This window comes from Mustela putorius, unplaced genomic scaffold (genome assembly GCF_011764305.1).
Source record: "Mustela putorius furo isolate JIRA1106 unplaced genomic scaffold, ASM1176430v1.1 tig00003834_pilon_pilon_pilon, whole genome shotgun sequence".
NCBI lineage: Eukaryota > Metazoa > Chordata > Mammalia > Carnivora > Mustelidae > Mustela > Mustela putorius.
In genome coordinates this window covers 136,202,007-136,222,256 of record NW_025421987.1, presented here as the reverse complement: position 1 = coordinate 136,222,256, position 20,250 = coordinate 136,202,007, and the positions used below count along the sequence as shown (strand labels likewise).

General features: G+C 52.0%; 1 protein-coding gene across 6 annotated transcripts in view; it reads right to left on the bottom strand.

Annotated features, from left to right (window-relative positions):
• The window catches only part of XYLB (xylulokinase), a 47,512-nt gene that overhangs the window by 15,237 nt on the left and 12,025 nt on the right, over positions 1-20,250 (bottom strand). For 4 of the 6 annotated variants that reach the window (XM_045089143.1, XM_004759355.3, XM_045089142.1 and 1 more), the window contains 12 exons: positions 19,389-19,469; positions 17,080-17,166; positions 16,350-16,478; positions 15,557-15,622; positions 14,155-14,227; positions 11,829-11,947; positions 8,287-8,368; positions 5,264-5,304; positions 4,561-4,676; positions 3,690-3,805; positions 2,971-3,044; positions 1,487-1,587 (listed from right to left, as the gene is read on the bottom strand). In XM_045089143.1, the coding sequence (XP_044945078.1) occupies positions 1,487-1,587; positions 2,971-3,044; positions 3,690-3,805; positions 4,561-4,676; positions 5,264-5,304; positions 8,287-8,368; positions 11,829-11,947; positions 14,155-14,227; positions 15,557-15,622; positions 16,350-16,478; positions 17,080-17,166; positions 19,389-19,469 (1,085 nt within the window). The remainder of the gene's footprint in view (positions 1-1,486; positions 1,588-2,970; positions 3,045-3,689; positions 3,806-4,560; positions 4,677-5,263; positions 5,305-8,286; positions 8,369-11,828; positions 11,948-14,154; positions 14,228-15,556; positions 15,623-16,349; positions 16,479-17,079; positions 17,167-19,388; positions 19,470-20,250) is intronic. The other 2 variants (XM_004759353.3, XM_045089141.1) reach the window with 1 other exon arrangement.

Below are 20,250 nucleotides of genomic sequence, written 5' to 3'. Positions count from 1 at the left end.
GGGAGAGAGAGCACGTGGAGGGAGATGGGGAGAGAGAGAGAGGGAGAAGCAGACTCCCTGCTAAGCAGGGAGCCCTACATGGGGCTCAACCCCAGGACCCTGGGGATCATGACCTGAGCCAGGGGCAGATGCTTAACCGACTGAGCCACCCAGGTGCCCCAGGGAATTTCTTTTCAGACTTTGAGTGACGGAATGGAGAGAAATGGAAATGTTTATCATGCTCATTTTATTTACTTTCAAATTTGTGGTGAACTTATATACCCCAAAAAACATGCAGAACGCCTCATAAGCTGACCGCTTGACAAATTCTCACAAACTCCAGGCTCGCGTGTAACTTAGAGAACACCAACAGCACCACAGAGGCCCTCTACCTCTGAAAGGTAGCAGGCTCGCCACCCTGGCTTCCAGTGACAGCAAATCGTTTCGTCCGGTTTTGAACTTGACAGACATGGAATCCCACCCCGCGTACTGTTGTGCCTGGCTTCTTTCGCACTGAGAGACATGTGCGAGCTTCATCCATTTCGTTGCCCAGGGTGGAGGCTGGTTTATTTTCATTTCTCTGTCACGTCACATTGCATGAATAGCCCACAATGCACCTGTCCTGCCTACCACCCACAGGCGCCGGGCTGCAGCATGGGGCCGGTGGGCACCAGCCACGACGATTGCTCTCCTGTACGTCTCTAGAGCCCACGGGTACACATCTCCGTTAGGCCTTCACAGAGAGGCGCGACTGCCGGGGTGTGTGTGCATGTGTGGCTTCCCGGAAAGGCTTACCTAGTGCTGACTTCCAGAGTACGCTTGCACTTGGTTGGCTCAAAAGCAGAAAACATACTACACAGAGCTCAGGTTGTCCACAAAAGTATCATGAGGACTCCACCCTTAGGGCAGAAGCCTGTGCCCCAGACCATTCCAGGGCCAGCAGTAAGGAGAACTCGCTGTCCCCCTGAGGCTGCCCGTTCCATAGCTCAAGTTCTTAGAAATCCCTTTCTTTCTGTGGGTGCCTGCCCCAATCCATCCTGCCCTGCCTTTCCATTCCAGATCTCTCAGTGGGGACAGTGGTTCTGTATTCCCACTCTTCTCTGTCCAAATTGAAGTGCTTAGGCTGTGCCCCAGAGGCAGGTGGCCCCAGCATAGACCTCTCCCACTGGCATTGCCCATGTCCTCAGGGTCCAGGGCTTGGGATATCATGTTGTCTCAGGTCTGGGCTACAGAAAGGTCTCTAAGTGCTACAGCTACTTGCTAAGAGGTCAGGCTACTGGGGACAGAGCAGAGAAGCAGGAACAAGTGTCCCCTCATCCCCTGCCTGCCTGCATATCCCTGCCCACTGACTCACCTTCTCCCTAGCCACCTGGGGCTGGGCTCCCTCTCCTCCAGCCCCTGGAGTGAAGCCTCGACAGACAGTGCCTGACCTGAAGGCCAGGAAGGATCACAAGCACCTCAGGGTGTGAGGGTCCCCGCCCCAGAACACAGCCCGCCAGCCACTCACTTACTGACTCGGTAACCCAAGCCCTCAGCATGGATCCTCTTGGCCATGAACTGCCCTTCGATCAGTGCCCGGATCTCCACAGCCCCCGGGAATGCTGAGACCTGTCCCCAAGAGAAAGTAGGCACCGTGAAAACCTTTGCTGTCCCTTCACTGTGTGTGCACGCGTCTGTGCGTGCGTGTGCATATGTGGCCCAGATTCGGAACTCAGGGATCGGGTCTCCTGGGCAGCTCACACACAGCTGGAGCTCTTGACCCACTAAGCACCTGCCATATGTGTGCACACAAGCATGTCCCCCACACATACGTGACCCCAGCCTCAGGTGTGCTCACTTCAGGGAGCCAGAGCATTGGGGAGCTTGGTCTCAGGCCACGGAGGGTTCAGCTCTGCCACCTCGAATAAGTTCTGTAAATCTCGTTGGGATTCTCATTTTCTTTCTTAACAAAACCAAGGCCATAACGGTACCTGAGTTTCACGGTGGTTCTAAAGATCAAATGACACAACAGGGCTGGATCTTGGTGTTTGGTCCCAAGTGAGAACCCGGAGCTTATGCTGAGAACCCACAGAACACTGTGGAGTGTCGTGCAGGCTACTGCTGCTAGGTGGCAACCCCAGCTTCACCCAGGCCTTAGCCCCTGAGACCAGTGACAAACCCTACCTTCTCCCTGACAGACCTTGATGGGTTTATGCAAAAGGGAACAGGCACGTCTTCTCTGTTGGAACAACAGAAACCAAAGAGACCCTTCCTCAGAAGACTGAGATGAGCCCCTCCCCGCTAGAGTTTGTATAAGGCTTTCCACTTACAACCCAACATGCAGTGACTTCATCAGCCACAAAGCTGATGCCAACTCTAACTGTAACAGTTACTAGACAGAGGGAATTACTCAGGCCCACGCAGGAAAGGCAGCACAGTGGAGGGGAAAGGAAACAGCGCTTCAGGGCCAGGGAGGATCGGGTCTGGAGGCCCCCTCCCTCCACCTCCTAGGTCCTGCTGACTTGGGCACATGATTCAGCATCTCTGGACCTCAAGATGCTCTGAGCAGTCAATGGAGGATGCGGGAAGCCACCGGCACGGTGTGCTTGGAGGAAAACAGCGCTCAGTAAATGTTCATGCATCCTGTCCCCGAGGCTTTCGATCAGGAAGGAATTCCTGATCTGGAGAAAGTGTGAGTCTTTGGGGGTGCAGGGTTGAGCCTGCAGAGGGAACAGGCTCTACGGCTCTCAGTGGCGGTCAGCGTGGACATGTGTTAGCTCAGGGGAAAGCCCGCAGGCTTTTTTGTTTGTTTGTTTGTACTCCTCTTTGTGAGAGACAACAGTGTCTTAGATCCTGTGGGTTCCCCAGGACGGAAATGCACTTTGGCCCATCCAAATGTTTGCTCAAGCAATAGCGGAGTACAGGAAGTCCCTCAAGTAGCAGAACCTGGGAGGCAATTGTTGAATTCAACACTCAGAACTGGAGCCGATGTCCCTCCCATACCACACATACCTGGCGGTTTTCTGCGCTAAACCGGTGGCGCCCAGTAATTTCAGGGGTGATCTCCATTACATCAAAATAAAAACCTGAAACCAGACCAGGAAGAGATTCATTGTCAGTAATCAAAAGCAAAATATAAGCTTCTCAAAGACTTAGGACGGAATAGGGTGACGTGACCCCACATCTCTGGCCCCCAGAAGAGACGGGAATACTTCCCGTCTTGCTCTCTAGCAGGAAAGACAGGAACTGGAAGTGCTGGGGCTATATCTTCTTAGAGACAGTTCCGCCAACACTCACCCAACAGCCCAGACCAGAGGCAGCTGCCCCAATGCCCCGAAAACACCAGCTCAGGTTTGGCCAAGGGTGGCGCGTCCCCTCCCTGCTCAGGAGGCCTGGCCCAAGGTTGGGCCCTCTTCTGAACAGAACGCTGCAGCTGGGGCAGAAAGCTATGGATGGGTGCACACCAGAGTGGAGCAGGAGCCATGGCTGCCATCCCTGAGGTAGTCACCAGGGGCTCTGAAGCAGACAGGGCCCTCCACTCAAAGCACAGAGAATGGCCCTACTAACTCACATCATTGGGTCTCATGCTAGCTTGGAAGGCCCATGGAGCAGAAGGACGGATAGCTGGGGCTCCCCTGGCTTGCTCCATGGTCCTCTCTCCCCATTCCCCTGGGGCCCTCCTGCCAGCAGCTGCTGCCCTTCACAGGCCAGTGCATCACCAAACAGCCTACCCAGGTTCCCGCTGTTGCCCATCTCCGTGGACCGCAGCGCCTCAGAGAAATCACTCCAGGAACAGGAAGCGGACTCATCGCGGATCTTCTCTCTCATGAGGGAGCCATTTTTAAAGCTGCAGAAGTGCACAGAACCCGGGGGGCGGGGGCACCCAGTGCTTGCTGGCTGGACCCATGTGTTTTGGGGAAGAGTCCCAGGTTGAAGGGCTGCAGGTCGGACTGGACCACAACCCAGGCAGTGGACAGCAGAGATCTGAGGCTCTCCCTCAGGTATTACGCCCAGCGAAGGTCCCTGGGAGTAACTGGGGAAGGCCTGTCTTGGGGTCTGTTTACAGAGGCTGCCACGAAGACACCCCAGGGAAATATGGGGAGTTGTAGCTTCTACACGTTATACCACCTGGACAATGGAACAGAGCCAGCTATATTCACTAGACCTACATATTCTCCAATGGTTCCTAGAGTTTAGAGGCTCAGGAACCTCCCTAGGTGCCTCTGGTGGGTTTCCAAAGGCCTGTGATCAGGGTGCAGAGTACACATCCTCCATGACAACCATCAGGGGCAGGGCATGCTTCCTACTATTTACTGAACGTCTACCATGTGCTACGCGTGTCCTAAACAACACATTTCATGAGTCGAGACTGTGGCTGAGACACGCTCTGGGGTCTGCCCCCAGCCACATAGGATATGGGTGTTGAGGATGGGATTCGAATCTGGATTTGGGGAGCACTCCATGTCCTGGGTTCCTCCCCACCCAGCTCTGCTGTCAGAAAAACCCAGTGAGTCCCAGCGTCTCAGCTGCCACGAAAGCCTGCTAAGAAGAGCTCGAGGGCTCCAGATAGTGCCTGACGTGCCCACTGCCCACCAAGCTTACCACAGGAGCGCCATATAGTGCTGGGCATCAACCGGGTTGCAGAAGATGTGCCCTTCCAGGGCGGGCATGGGCTCCTGGAGCCAGAGAAATAGGGTGTCGCTGGTGCCCAGGCTGACCTGGGAAGAAATGGCCAGAGATGAGGCACCTCTGCCCCCCTCCACCATCCCCAAACCTCCATCATTTCACTCCTCATGCCGCAGACCTCAGAGTATACACCACTTCCTCAGAGAAACCTCTGCTGACCCTCCCACACCAGACAAACCAATTAGCAACCAGATTTAGAATCTCATGGAAACTGTGGGCCCATTTTCTAGAACTTAACCACAGTTGTATCTAACTAACTGTTTGGGTGACAACTGGTTCCCAGATGACTTTCCCATTAGACCCAGAAGAGCACAGGTTCTGTTTTCTTTATACATCCGGAGAGCTCACAGTCTTCCGCTCCAATGCCTGACCTCTCTGCCACTGTATCCACCAAAACTGGCCAATAAGGGGACCTGCCTACCGGGCAAAGGCCATGACCTTCTAAGAGAGGAGATATGAGCAGGTCCTGGGGCCTGGGTCTTCCTATCCCCTCCCTCAGCTGCCTTTTGGGACCGCCAGACCCTCTAATAGGCAACAAAGATGCTGCTGGGGCCCTTGTCCCCCTGGGCAGAGAGAGTGGGCTTTGCTTATGGGTGAGAGATGTGAGAAGTCGCCTTACCGCAATGTCACCTTCCTCCAGCTTCATGCCTGCCAGCGATGCTGAGAATGGGAGGGGAACCTCTGGTTAGCGGGAGGTCACACAGAGCCACAAAGCAAACCAGTCACCCCCAGGTGGGAGCCAGCTCCGAACCTCCCGCCCCAAGCCACATACCAGGGTAGAGGTAGGAAAGGATGAGCTGAGGGTTTGGGAGAGCCCAAGGGGAGGACCCCGGTGTGAAAGGATAGAGTCCCTGTAGTCTCAGATCAGTAGGGCCTCTGATCTGAGCTGGGATGCGTCTTCTAAAAGGGTCCAACTCCCCACCATCAGGTGCTCCCAAGAGTGCAGAGAACCAAGGGAACCGAGTCAAGACATCAGACACATGGCAGGGAAAGACAAAGGTGAGGCAGGAGTGTGAAGGGGCAGAATGTAAAGAGCGGTCTGTCCCCGAGACAGGGGGCCCAGAATAGCAGTCCGCATCTGCTGGGCTCACTGATGCACTCTGGAACTAAAAGAAGGTCTAGCATGGACCGGGCCGGGGGCGGGGCGTGGATGGGGCTGCTCACTAAATGTGACTGACTGAGCGAGTGAAGGAGAAATGTGGGAGGGACAGGTGTCCTCCACCACTGCTGCCGTGTGTGTCAGAGCCTTGGATCCAAGAGCCCCATCTTGTAGAACTTAGCCTGTAGGGATGAGGGACAGGACAGGGTGTGCACATCATCACTGTTTGCACTGCCAGCGCACAGAAGCCCCACCGACCTCCACCACAGGGGACTAGGGAGATAAATGTGGGACCACTGGGCCCTAGGCAACCGTTGAAATGATGCTGCCCACTAAAACAAAATATGTTTATTTATGAGCACAGAAAGAAATGTGGAAGGATAGCCATCAAAATTTTAACTGTGATTATCTCTGGGTTAAGAGATTATGGATGATTTTTACATCCTTCTTTTGGTTTGTCAGTGTTTAATTTTTTTTTTCTTTCCCTGCAGTGAAGAGGTATCCCTTGTGAGTAAGACAAAGAGCATGAGCTTGGTTAGTCTGCTTGCTCATCACTGCTGTTGTTTTAATGGAGAAGCAACTAATGCATCATTTAAAACAGCCGCACCCTCAAGGTCACACTTCGGGAGGGACTGACTGAGGGCTACCTGCCTGGCATCGCCAACCTTCAGCCTGAAACCGAGGTCCAGGAGGTAGGATAGGAAAGCTGCTTCTCTGTCATTCCTGCTCAGACAAACCCAGGCGCTCACTTCAGTGGTTATAAAGGCCCATTCTTCCCCCGACATTCTTCTAGTTGACAGAGGGGGTACGAGACTATACATGGCCTAATGAGACTCAACAAAGTTATTTTCATTCTGAAAGGAAAACAGATGTGGCCCACAGAAGTGGAAAACTTTCCTAAGTTGGTGTTCCTACACCAACTGTTCTTCTTTGAGGGAGGCTGGACCTCCCAGCTCTTAGGGATATGGAAATGGGGGCCAGGAGCACCAGAACCCACACACTGCAGCCTGGAGCCTCCTCTCAACCCCAGGGACAGCCTGGGCCTTCATGCCTTGTCACTGTGGAAATCTGGCTTCCAAACACCAGCCTCTGCCTCCCCTCCACCTTCCTACCAGGAACACTGGGATCACTTCTCCCAAACCTGCTCTGTTAGTTTCTGTGCTTGGCCAACAGGTCCCGCATGACCGTCTCCAGAAATGGCTCAGGGATGGGAAAGGCCCTTGTCTGGCTCCTGGGGTTCCCTCCAGATGCCAGAGCCAAGGCTGTCCCAGGAGGGAGGGGTCACACCCAGGACACTGAGGTGGCCTCAAGTGTGGCAGGGACGAGCTTGCCATGCCCTCAGCTCCAGGCTGGAAGGAGACCGAGGAATGCCATGAGCATTATTCTTAGTGACGCATATAACAACAGTAGCGACTTCAGTGCTTTTTCCTGATCACAAAAATATACAGAAACACTGAAGAAAATAGGGACTCTAATAATAATACTGATAAAGTAACTCTCGCTGTTAAGAATGAATTTTAACAAGGACCATCCGCTCTATTTTGAGGCATACAACTCGCAGACATATGCATCTCTCTCTATTTATTTTGGATGCCCCTGTCCTGCTTGTCTACACAGCCAACAGGAGGAGAGTACAGGGAGGCTGGTGGGTGCTGAAACCGGAAGGAGGGCTGAAGGCAGAAAAAAAAACTTAAATGTGTTTAAAAGGAGAGCAAAGCATAAGAAATAGGGAGCCACACTCCCTGACTACAGAGAGAAGCAGGAGAGGCTCTAAGAAGGAAGTGAGCCTCCCTAGGACAGCAAACCCTGGCCCCACCTGTGCAGCAGCCCAGGTCCTCTACTACGTACTTTACATTGACCTTCTAAGAGCAAATTTGAATTTCAGAGAGACATACTTTGGGCCATACTTAAACTAAGAGATCATTTCTTATGTGAAATTCAAATATTGCATGGAATGCACTTATTACACTAATTATTCATAATTCCTCTGAAAGTCAAGGCACACTGGGTGTCCTTGTATCTGTATTTGCATTTGCCTGGCAACCTGAATTTGGTGGCTCTCTAGGAAAAGGGCTGCAGGGGTGGGGCTGAGGTGCCACCACATACGGCACAGTGCGGCCACCTGCCCTTTCTTCAGAGACCTGATGACTCTTCCTGGAGCGGCTAGGGGAAGGATAAGGTGTTTGGATGGAGAGTAATTCACACCTATAGATCAAATGACGAGAAGGAGATACAAAACCAAGTCCTAGAGGAAAGGCTGGAGAACTGAGAAGATTAGCTTGGAACAGAAAAGGCAGTTAGGGAGGGGTGGGCATGACCGCCTGCCTTAACTGCTGATCATTCACACTGGAAGGGAAAGGCAGAGGACAGAGTCGGAGCCAAGATAGGGCAGTACAGGGAGTCAGATTTCAGGCCAGCAGTGTGGCAGGTGGCCAGGGAGGAAGGGGCCTGCCACAGAAGGGTTTCCAGAGGTTGGCATTCTCAAATGTCCAGCATGGACCAAGTCAGGCTACTTGGAGAGTGAAATCCTTCAAGATACTCACCAGGGTTGTCCCCAGTGAAGGCCACCACTTTGCATCCTGCAGGAAATCCATAGCGCTGGACAAAGTAGGAGGAAATGGCTCCCTGAGGAAGAAAAGCAAGCATGCCCTCCTGAGGTAAATCTGACCTACTCTGCATAGCCCTCCAAGCCTCAGGTCACCACGCCTGCAGGTACATCAGTCCCTGTCCTAAACCAGGGATGTCCCTCCCGTTCATGAGAAGCCAGAGGAGCCCAGCCCAGGACTGGAAGCACAAATATTAGGTCACCCCGCCTTGAACACCATTGGATTTTGAGAGGCAGCTTGAACAAACCAATCCCCAATGTGTACTTATTTTGTAAGTTCCAAATTCTGAGACAGCATTAGTGGTAAATAAGTAAGGGGAGGGTGCTTGGGTGGCTCAGTAGGTTAAGCGTCTGCCTCCGGCTCAGGTGGTCCTGGAATGGAATCCCGCATTGGGCTATCCACTCCCCCCACACTCCCTCCCAGTAGGAAGTCTGCTTCTCCCTCCACCCCTCCCCCCTGCTCATGATCTCTCAAATAAATAAATAAAATTAATTTAAAAAATTTTAAAATAAATAACAAGAGGACACACAGGAAGAAATTCATGGAAGAAGAGAAGGCCCCATACCCTTGCTCTATCAGCCCAGCAATCTGATTAACCAAACACACAAGTGCACAGGTCAAGTTTCTAAGGAAAATAAACCAAAAACAGCAGTGTGGGGAGGGAACACCCCTGGGGAAACATGGCCTCCAGGTCTCCTCCCAGGGGAGCTGTGGGACCAGACAGCAGTGACCCCTCTGGAGGGGTCTTTAGAGAGCATAGCTATAAAAGAAAAACATTTTTCCCCTTTCCCTGACTTTACCGAAACTCCAAAAGTTTAAATGAATGATGGGCCATCCTGGTGTCTGGAAAGAATATTTTGCTTGATTGTAGGGGAGGTAGGTGATATGGTGAGTGCTGTGAAACGTGTAAGCCTGACGATTCACAGACAAAATAATACATTATATGTTAATAAAAATAATTAATTTAAAAAAAAAAGGAAGAGAAAATCTTGCTCCTTCCAGGAAAAAAATCAGATTTACATCAGAATAAGCCATCTCCCAGGAGAGAAATGTGTTGGCCCGGGTTGCCTGAGGAAACAGAGCCTGACACAGGGTTCATGTGCAGGTGGCTTATTTGGGAGAAGCAATCCCAAGAAACGAGAGGGGAAGTGGGGAGGCAGGAGAGCCCACCTAAAGGTACACTGTCAAGCTGGTCCTCACTGTGGGCAATGTCCAAGGAGCTGTGTGTGAAGGATGCAGGGGCTGTCCCCCTGGGGTGTTAACTCCCTGGATCTCCAGGGTTGCAGGGCGCAAACATGGAGTCACAGAAGCCCCAGGCAAGGTAAGACAAATGAACGCAGCTGGGGCAGGGTGCTGCTGGGTAACACCTGCACAAAGCCACGGCTGCTGGCAAAATAACTGGGTGAGGAGGCCGCAAACTGGGGCTGGAGAAGTCCGATACCATATATCCCAAACCCGTTCCTGCCGGAAATGACAAAGCTATATGGGCACTGTCTGCAGAAGAAGGGATGCTGGGAAACATGAATTCGGCTTGTTTCCCCCCATCACGTGGGTACGTATGTACAAATGAAAAGACCCTTTCAGAGTCAGTTCTTTTCCATTCCTCAAGCTGCCGGTCTGTGCACAGGCCCCCTCCTGGAGGCATGTGTTCCTGGCATAAGGCAAACAAAGCCCGCTGCCATGGACCAAACACTGCTCTCCATCTCACACAAAACCAAAAGCCATGCATGGAATACCAATCTCAGAGGCTTGGCCAGTTCCTGCTGGCCCTTTCTTATTCTCTCCACTGGGCTTCAGCAGGCCTGGGTCCTGAACTGTCCCCTTCCAAGGCAGGGGCCTCTCCCCCCTCAGCTCCGTACATCGGAGTCAATCTCAAAGAGTGGCTGGGACTTGGAACAGGCAGCACGAGCGGGCTTCAGAGACCTTCTGCTTCCTTCCCACTGACACTCAGAAACACTGAGAATTCTCGCTCTTCTGAATGTGTGGTGTGTGCTCCCACCAAAGGTCCTCTGAAGGCAGGGCCCAGTCTCCCTCTACTCCATTCTCCCCACAGAACAGCCACGAATGTAGTTAACTAGATGTCTATGCTGAATGGGGATTCTGTGCTAATGGTTAAATGTTCTAAACCACACTATCTTGCCTTTTTGCTGTGGAGTAGAGTTCTTTATATACTTTGGATACTAACTCCTTGTCACATATATGATTTTTAAATATTTTCTCCCATTCCATAGGTTGCCTTTTTGTTTTATCGATGGTTTCCCTTGCTGTGCAGAAGCTTTTAAGTTTGATGAGGTCCCACTTAATTTTTGCTTTTCTCGCCTTTGCTTTTGGTGTCAAATCCAAAAAATTGTCACTAACACCCGTTTTCTTCTAGGAGTTTTTATGGTTTCAGGTCTTACATTCAAGTCTTTAATCAATTTTCAGTTAATTTTTGTGTACGGTGTAAGGCAGGGGTCCAATTTCATTCTTTTGCATGTGGCTGCCGTAAATGTTTTTAATATTACCCTTGGGACCAGACACTATCTTAAACAGTTTATTTGTTTTTCTTCTTTTTTAAATTTTTAAAAAGATTTTTACTTATTTGACAGAGAGAGAGAGAGATCACAAGTAGGCAGAGAGGCAGGAAAAAGGAGGGGAAGCAGACTCTCTGCTGAGCAGAGAGCCCCATGTGGAGCTCGATCCCAGGACCATAGCAGAGGCTTAATTCACTGAGCCACCCAGGCACACATATAAATAAAGCTTTTATTTGTAAGTGATCTCTACACCCAGAGTGGGGCTCAAACTCACAACCCCGAGATCAAGAGATGCATGCTCTAACTGAGCTAGGTAGACACCCCATCTTAAGCGCTTTAAATGCACTACCTCATTTATTCTGCACAAGTCTGCATGACACAGAGAATATCATTATTCCCACTATTTCAGGAATTATGGAAATGATGGGGAAACTGAGGTACAGAAGAAAGTCACAGAACTGGTGAGCAGCCGAGGCAGGAATCCAGCCTGGGCAGTCTGCCACACAGCCTGCGTTCTCCCTCAGCTTGTTCATATTTCTATTTTCTCCAGACTGCCCGTTTTAAGCTTCAGAGGTGGTATCTAGCCCTAGAATGTCAGCATTCTGTGTACTTTTTCCTAAAGTGCGTAATCACCCACCACTTATACCTTCTACTTTTCTTCCTGTTCTAATAAATTTCTAGTGGAATTTTCCCAGGTCCCCTTCCCCACACCTTGCTGCCACGAGGCAGTCATCTGTATGTGCACTTGAGTCCCTGCTAAATGCAAGGCACTGATCCAGACATTTGGCTTTGCTGTACATCAAATACTTCCCTTACACTAGCCTGAAAGTCCGCGTTTGTATGCCCGTGTGTAAAGAAATGAACGAGGGTGACTCTGTGTGTGTGTGTGTGTGTGTGTATTCTGCATTGCTTGCCCCAGTAGCTGCCCGCTTGGAAATGAGCCATGTCACCTGCACGGGGACCTACCAACACAGAGCATGACGGTACAGGTGAGCCAAGCTTCTCCTCTAAATGAGGTGCACAGGCGCGAAGGCAGACCTGCGACCAGACTTTGTCCTGGATCTGCAACAAATTCATTCCAGAACCTAAGGAATGAAGGAAACGAGAAACAGAAACATCTTTGCAAAGGACCTGTGGTGAACATGCGCCCATCTGGTGGAAAGCTGATCCAGTTCTTGCCACAAAATCATACCTGGAGCTCTTTCCCAATGCAATGCATGCAGTGTGCCTGGGTCATTAGGCAACTAGAAAGCCGGAGAACCAGAGGTCAGCAGGGGCCTTGGAAACACACAGCCCCACCACCTCCTCCAAATATTCCTCATGTCAGCCTAGGAATCTGTGGTCCTAAGACCTGGCACTACGCTGATGAGGAACTGTTCTCCGTGTCCCCTGGGGCTCGAGGGGTCTGTGCAGAGATGGCTCCATGCCGATGTGGGTCAGCCCTCAGGCTTCCCTAGTCACCTCTAACTTTTCAAGAACATCACGGGGATCAGCTCCCAAAGTCTGTCGGAAAACAATCTATGTCGCCCAACGCTTTCCTGAGGATGGCAAAGGGTAGAGAAGCCAGAGCAGAGAAGGGCTCTTCTCTTCCTCCTCCACTGGGCCCAGGTGGAGGCTGACAGCCATCGGCAGGGACCCAAGGAAGGAAGTGAGATGCCTGGTAAATCAGGGAGTGACTTCTCGGGGGAGTGAGGAGAGTGGAGCCAAGGGCCCAGCAAGGCTATAGAACCCGAACTTTGGAACACCGACGGGAGCCAGGCTGTGACTTTTCCCAGCAGCACATAACAGCCCCAGGGTGGGTATGGCGAAGATGGGTGGACATGGGCTATTCTAGGTTCAGGGTCCTGCTAGCCTGACTTGTGTGCAGCTACCTGTGGGAACCCTGTCTTCCCCAGATTGTGAGTGAAGCTCGGGGACCACCTCTTTGACACCTTACTTTCTCTCCCTGAACGCTAGAATAGTATGTGGCCAACGACAGCACTCGGACAACTCCAGCTGGATTCCAGGGGGCTCTGAGCCTTCCGAGACTCCTCTGAGGTCACAAGCATCGGTCTGGGCTCTCGCTCTGCACTCTGCTTCCTTCTGCTGTTTGGCCTTTAGCATGGCCTCACAAAACTACCTTCGGCAGCCTCATCCCGGCTCTCCTTCCTCACTGGCATTGCTTACATTAATTTTTGGCAAGGCACTGACTCAGAAACTCACCACTCCCTTGAGTTCCCCAGATGTGAACATAACTTCAAGAAACAACACCCTGTAAGAACCAGGCTCCAAGCGGCCTAGGCCCACCCAGAGCCCTGCTGTTCCCACCTAGTGAGGTCCCTGCCTTCCCGCACCTGGGAAGGTCTGTGCGACCAGCAGGGTGAGCCAGAAGGGATGGCACATCACTTCCAAGGTTAAGGTGTAGAGATTCTGCGGCTTCTGCTTGGCCACAGTTTTGTCTCATCCCTCGCTCAGGCGGGGGTGGGAGGGTGGGGGGGTGGGGGGGGCGGGGATCCACCCACTGTCACTATGTCCTATGGGAGGCCCATGTGGTGAGGAAGTGAGGCCTCTGGCTAAGAAGTTTGGGGCTCTGGAAATGGATCCTCCAGCCCTGGTCAAGCCTTTCGATGGCTGGTCCTGGCTGCCAGCTTGACCACCACCTCATGAGAGCTCCTGACCAGGCCCACCCAGCTTACCGGCTCCCAGACTATGGACCTGCAGAAATCCTGTGAGATAATAAACACTTGCAGTCAGGGGGCCTGGGTGGCTTGGTCGGTGAAGCGTCTGCCTTCAGCTCAGGTCATGATCTCAGGCTCCCAGGATCAAATCTGGCAACAGGTTCCCTGCTCAGTGGAGCCTGCTGCTCCCTCTGCTTGTGCTCTCCCTCCCTCCCTCTCCCTCTCTCTCTCTCAAATAAATAAAATATTAAGAAATAAAGTTCCTACTTGGGGCGCCTGGGTGGCTCAGTGGGTTAAAGCCTCTGCCTTCGGCTCAGGTCATGATCCCAGGGTCCTGGGATCGAGCCCTGCATCGGGCTCTCTGCTCAGCAGGGAGCCTGCTTCCCCTCTCTCTCTGCCTGCCTCTCTGCCTAATTGTGATCTCTCTGTCAAGTAAATAAATAAAATCTTTTAAAAAAAAGTTCCTACTCTGCTAAGCATTGGAGCATTCATTACACAGCAAAAGATAACTAACACACTCCCTTCATAGTAAAAGATGATAGGGCTAAAAGTCTGCCCTGCCCACGCTGCCCACAGGTGCACCCGTCCACCCACATACTGAACAGGCACCCCCCGCCAGGACTCTGAAGGCTTACCGTCACTGTAGTCGATAGGAGCGTAAGACCCAAGGAACAGAGAAGCAGCGAAACTACTAACCAAAGAAATTCTCTGTGAAAGAGAGAGAGGCAGTGAAATAGGCCATACCATAAGCAACTTAATACTCTGATACCCACCACCTGAGAAGAGTTTTAAATCAGGGAGGGAAGCGGAAACGTGGAGCGAGATGGCCCAGTAATGGCGGTGAGAGAGTATCCTGGAGACAGGACTGTTGGCATATGTATCTGGAATACCAAGAACCGAGTCCTTGGGGGAGTGCCTCACTCTGCAGTTTCTGACCAGCCAGAGAACCATCAAGTCCAGCAAAGAGGAAGAGCAACAAGGCCTGTAGAAAAGCCGTGCTCAGAGAAGTGGCCCTTCTGCCGGGCATCCAAGGAGCCTGATTTCCTTTCTCTGTTTCTGTGGTCTTTATATCTAGTCACAAGGGAAGTGGGATGCGTGGCCACAGGATTCAGAACCAACAAAGACACTCTTGGGGGTTCAGAATAAGTGTGAGTGGAAGTCAGTTCCTCAGAAGCCACAAACCCCAGGCATGAGCTGGAGGAATGGATAACAGACTTCCAATGTCCCCGAGGGTCTGTGCTTCCAGGCAGGAATCACAGCAGAGAATGCCAACACCTCCTGTCCCCACTCAGGCCACCTTTGTTCTACACAGAGAATGTGGAGAGGGTTTTTCTGTCTCTGCCCTCTCCTCCCCGGGAATCTACACAGCTAATGCTGCAGAGAAATCTGGAAACTTGAGTCATCACGTAATAAATGGGATGTTGTTAACTTCCAATATTAAAAAGGCACTTTGGTTTAATATACACTGATCATTTTCTAATGATGCGGAGATGAAAATCACTAGCCAAGGTATGGAACTACTTCCCAGGCAGCATTAAGTGCTGCCTTCCACCGCTTGTGGATCAAAGAATGAATCTGAGCTCCTGGGACACAGGCTCTGGCAGAAGGGCCACAGCTGCAGCCACATGGGTCCAGCTTTCCCCATTTCCAAAGAAAACAGTGAGCCGGCGCCAATCGAGTGCCTGGTAGCCATCCTGCACAAAGCAGGCAGGAAACTGAGGTGCACCTGGATCTCCTACTCAGGAGGCCCCAGGAAGACACCAGTCCTCAGGGCTCCCACCCTCTCCTTGACCTCTGCCCCTGACCTCCACCCCACTGGTGGGGAAAGGCCCTGATTTTTCTTTCCCATGATTTCCTTTTCCCCTCCTCTTTGGAGATGGCTTACCAGTGAGAAATAAGTAAGCCAAACATACACCAGTTCTAATGTCTGCTAATCAATATTTTTGGCCAATGAACATGAGATCTATTTATGCTAAAGGTAGTATTATAAAAGAAATTCAACTAGGACTTAAATCAAATTAAGATCATTTAACTAACCTCTGTGTGTGCATAGGCCTCAGGATTCTGCTGGTAAATCTTTGCAATCTGGTTTCCTGTAAAACGCTGGAAAAAGAGCGCAAATTCTTAAAAACCCAAATCCTATGTGCAGTGATCATCTCCACAAAGTGAGGTCGCCGTAGCATGCTCTGGATGTGAGTTAGTATCGTGAACGCTTTACAAAGGCCTCAAACCTAGAAATGTTTGCTGCACACCCTTACTGGAAACGCCTTGCTCCACCCCATGCCACCCCCCACCGCAGGGACTGTGCTGACCAAGAGCACCTGTGCAGGAGAAGAGGCTATGTTCGCTACCCCCAATCATGAGCCAAACTGGGCTAGTCAGAGCCAGCTCCAGGAACAGGGGCTGAAGCCAGCAGGAAAGAGGCATTCCTTTTATTTATTCATTCCTCTTTTACTTTTCCAGGAGCTGTACTAAATGCCTTGCATACATTGACTCCCTTCGGCTTCAAAACTGTCCCAAGCATGAGTGCTATTTTTATCCCCAGGTCAGAGGAAGTGCCATCATCACCCTGCAGAGAGCATGGCTATGATCCCACCTCGGTCCCCTGCTGGGCAACAAGAGACCCATCCTTGCTTGTGGGCAGCAGAGGGAGGCAGGACAGCCTTGGGCTGGCTTTGCAGGGGCAATACACACAGGGCCTCATGGGATCCCCACTGGGGCAGGTCACCAGCTGTGTCCCAGACACCCAGGGACAGGGGGCCAAAACCAGCAACAGGACCCTCCTCCCAGGACCAACCCTGGCCCCCAGCCCCAGGCAGGCACTGCTTACCTCATAGGCTCGGGAGCCGGTGAGGCAGCTGAGAGCCTGCGCCCCACCCACGGCGGCCTCTAGTCGGCGGCACTGGACTGTGGTGCTGGAGTCCATCCATACTGGGCTGTCCCTGATGGAGAAACACGCCTGGAAAGGAGGAACAAAGGCACAGGCTTGAACTCTGCCTGCTGACTCTGGAAGCCGCCCCAGCACTGGTGGTTCCACCACCTATGACAGCAGGTATGGTCACCTCCCCACTGGACGTGACCTTGGGAGACCTGTGGTTAAGCCCTTCCCACCCAAACCTCGGCTTGGTCCACTGGTGTCTCTCCCCAGAAAGCTCAAGGTAGAAGGTTCTGAGGAGGACACCTGAGCACCACTGGCGATACTGGAGATAAGCAGGGGAGGGCTAGAGCTGCCACAAAGTGCCATTTCCCAGGGGCATTTGCGGCGGGGAACCATGGAGAAGACGGAGCCTGCCTTCCCAGCACCACCCAGAGGCATCACACGCCAAGGCAAGCTCTCTGAGGGGGAAGCTAGCCAGAGCCATGCCTACCAGGAAGGGACCCAAGACGAGGGCTGTCAGCACCTGACCCTCCATCCAGACACCAGCTGTACCCAGCAGGAGGCAGGGCAGACCCTGTTTACTGCACTACTACCTGAGCCAAAGTTCCCAAACCCTTGACAATACACAAAAGCCCCAGACTTCAGGGCCCAGAGGGGCTTGGGCCCTTCTTCCCACGGTTACCTGCAGCTGCTTATGTAACAGGAGGTCTGGTGACAGGCTTGTCAGCACGCGGCTGGCCCCAGCCTTCCAGTATACACTTCCATGTTGCTGTCAAGGGAAAACCAAGCACATGCTCACATGGCCACACACTGGGATCACCTCCCAGAGTCCAGACCACACCCCAAAGAACTGGCTCCAAGCCTGGCCCTGCCACTTCTTACAGAACTCACCCTTTCTGAGACTTGGTTATCAGCTCTAGAAAATGAGAACTCTGCCCTGTCCCCCTCAAAATTTAAAGGAAGGGTCCAAGAAAGAATTAGTGGTTTGGATCTTGGTATCCTCATAAAACTGTACTGTAAAAACATATCGCTCACAATAGTACCTGAAATTCATTCCTTTATTCAGTTACCCGTTCGTTCACTCAACGAACATTTACGGAGCACCTAGGTCATGCCGGGCAACGGGGTGGATGAAGAGAATAGTACTGTCCTTATTCTCTACGATGTGGTCGGTGAGTCAGGGAGGAAGACACAAACACACAATTACAAAACCCTGTGGATGTGCAGTGGCAGGGCAGTGGGGACACCGAGGAGGGCCACTGAACGCGCTGGCAGAAGGGGCCCTGTTTAGTAGGAAAGGGGCTGGAGCTAAGCACATGGGTGCTCCATGCAGAGAGCAGGCATGGCTGAGAGAGGCTGGCAAGTGCAGGGAGCGGTGGCACCTGACACAGTGGGCTGAGTCTTGGGCAAGAGGGAGGTGGTGGGGGCTGGAGGGGGGAGGTGGCAGCCTGAGCGCCAGGGCCTGGAGGTGGGGACTTATCTCGGAGGTGTGGGAACTCTGGGTTAGCAAGGGAGTGCCATGGCCAGGGCTGAGTGTATGAAAGGGTTTAGGAGTCATGGAGAAGGTACCTGGGAGCCAGGGAGGCCCAAGCAGAGTCCCAAAGAAAAATCGTAGATATTCAGCTTGGGGCAAGAGAGGCAGGATTGGAGAGGAGGTGGGAGATTCAAGAGTCATATAACAAATCAACAGGGCACGGAGACCCCTTAGACAGTCAAAGATGACAGGTGGGTTGTGGCCCTGGGGTAAGCTGGAGGTGTTCTTGGGGACACCTGGCATGGGATCAGGGGATGCCCAGGAGGGACAGGGTATCCCAGCCTGTGGTTCAGATGAGCGAGGTGGGCAAGATCTCCCGGGGAATCTGTCGAACAGGACAGGAGCGTTAAATTCCTATTAGGCTGGAGGACAGAGGAGAAGAGGTGGCTCAGAAAAATCTGTAAGCACTCTCTCACAAGGATGTGAAAGCAGGCTAATCCACCACGGAGCAAAGTGATTCAGAGGGTAAGACTCAGCTTGGGTCCTGATTCCTCCACCAGGCAGCTGTGTGACCTTGGGTAAGTGGCATCGCCCCTCTGCGCCTCAGTGTCCTCAGGTAAATGGCAATGATACTAAAGGTAGTAGCTAAAACTTACATGAAGTTTTTAATGCACTAAGTATTTCACATTCACATTGAACCTCAGGCAGAGGAGGACAAGAGGCCCCAGAAAGTTCGATGACATGCCCTGGTCACTACTTTTAAATGGCGAGCCTGGGGATAGAGCCCGGCAGCAGACCCAGTGCTCCTATGCTAACCACACCCTGACACCGCCTCCTAAAACACTGTAGCGATTAGGTTAAATCGTCTAAGTAAGAGGCGCCTGGGTGGCTCCTCAGTTAAGCAGTGGACTCTTGGTTTCGGCTCAAGTCATGACCTCAGGGTTGTGAGCCCCACATTGGGCTCCACACTGAGCACTGAGTCTGCTTGAAATTCTCTCTCCCTCTCTCTACTGCTCCCCCTATTCATGCTCTCTCTTTCTTAAAAAGACAAAAAGACAGTCTATGTAAAACGCTCAGCGCGGCACCTGGCCTGCACTAAGTGCTCAGACGGTATGTTTTGTTATTATTTTTACAAATATTACTACTATTAAAACTGCTCTCATTAGAAGTCGAATGTTTGACTTTGCCTCTACTTCCAGGAAACAGAAAAGCAATGCCAGTGCTTCCAGGCAGGCATCATCAATGCACGCCAAATGCTTCCTCTACCTCAATCGACGACCTCTATCCAGTTCTTCCTCACCCAGAGTCCTGTTCTGGATAATGCTGCACATTTCCAGCCACCTCCGATCCTTTGCAAGAAGGCACACACTCTACATTCTCCGAGGTAGCAGAGCAGCAGGGCTCTACCAACAATAGAAAGTGTGCAGTGACTCTCAAGGAAAGCACTCCCTCTAGGGGAGCCCCGCACCCCTTCCCAATGGCTGCCCACACGCCACAGGGGGCTGCTACAGACAAACCTGGCCTGCCCCAGACAGGGCGAGGACTTGAGAGAAATCGAAGCCTGAAGCCTTCATCCTCTCCAAGATGATATCCAGAGCCTGAAAGACAAATAGAGCCCACCATAACTGTCCAGAACCACCGAGTCATGCAAACCCATGGGCTGAGCCCTGAAACCCTAGTGCTTGCCGTTATCCCGGAGATGCAAGAGAGCTGATTGCTTAGGATGGATAAGGCCTGGAATAATTCATTAAAGTCAGCACCAATCAAATAAAAAGATGAACCACAGTAAAAATAGCTTAAATAGAAGGAGTCAGAAACCATGGGCCCCTCAAATTCTGCTTCTCCAATCTGGGATGCCTAAGCACTCAGGAAGAGCAAAAACAAAGTGCATCAAATTATGGTTTCTTGGGATGGCTGAGTGGCTCAGTTGGTTAAGTGGCTGCCTTCGGTTTAGGTCATGATCCCAACGTCCTAGGATTGAGTTGGGCTCCTTGCTCAGCAGGGAGCCTGCTTCTCCCTCTGCCTCTGCCTGCCACTCTGCCTGTGCTCACTCTCTCTGACAAATAAATAAATAAAATCTTTTTAAAAAAATTGTGGTTTCTTTTATTTGCATTTTCAACCTCTGAACTACTGGTGTGATTTCACTGCAACAGAGAGGGGAAGAGCAAAGTAGACAGCCCCCATCGGAGGGAGAGGGGACCAGGCCTAGACTCTGTGTCCAGGAGCACCAGGCTGGAAAGGGTAGGCAGAGATGGCCATCTGTCCCAATCCCCATTCCACCCCCCACCATCTGGGTGCAATCTTCTTTCTTGCAAGACCTGAACTGTGGGATTGATGATGCTGCCCAGCACAGCCTAATGCTCCCTAAGACTTCAGGGC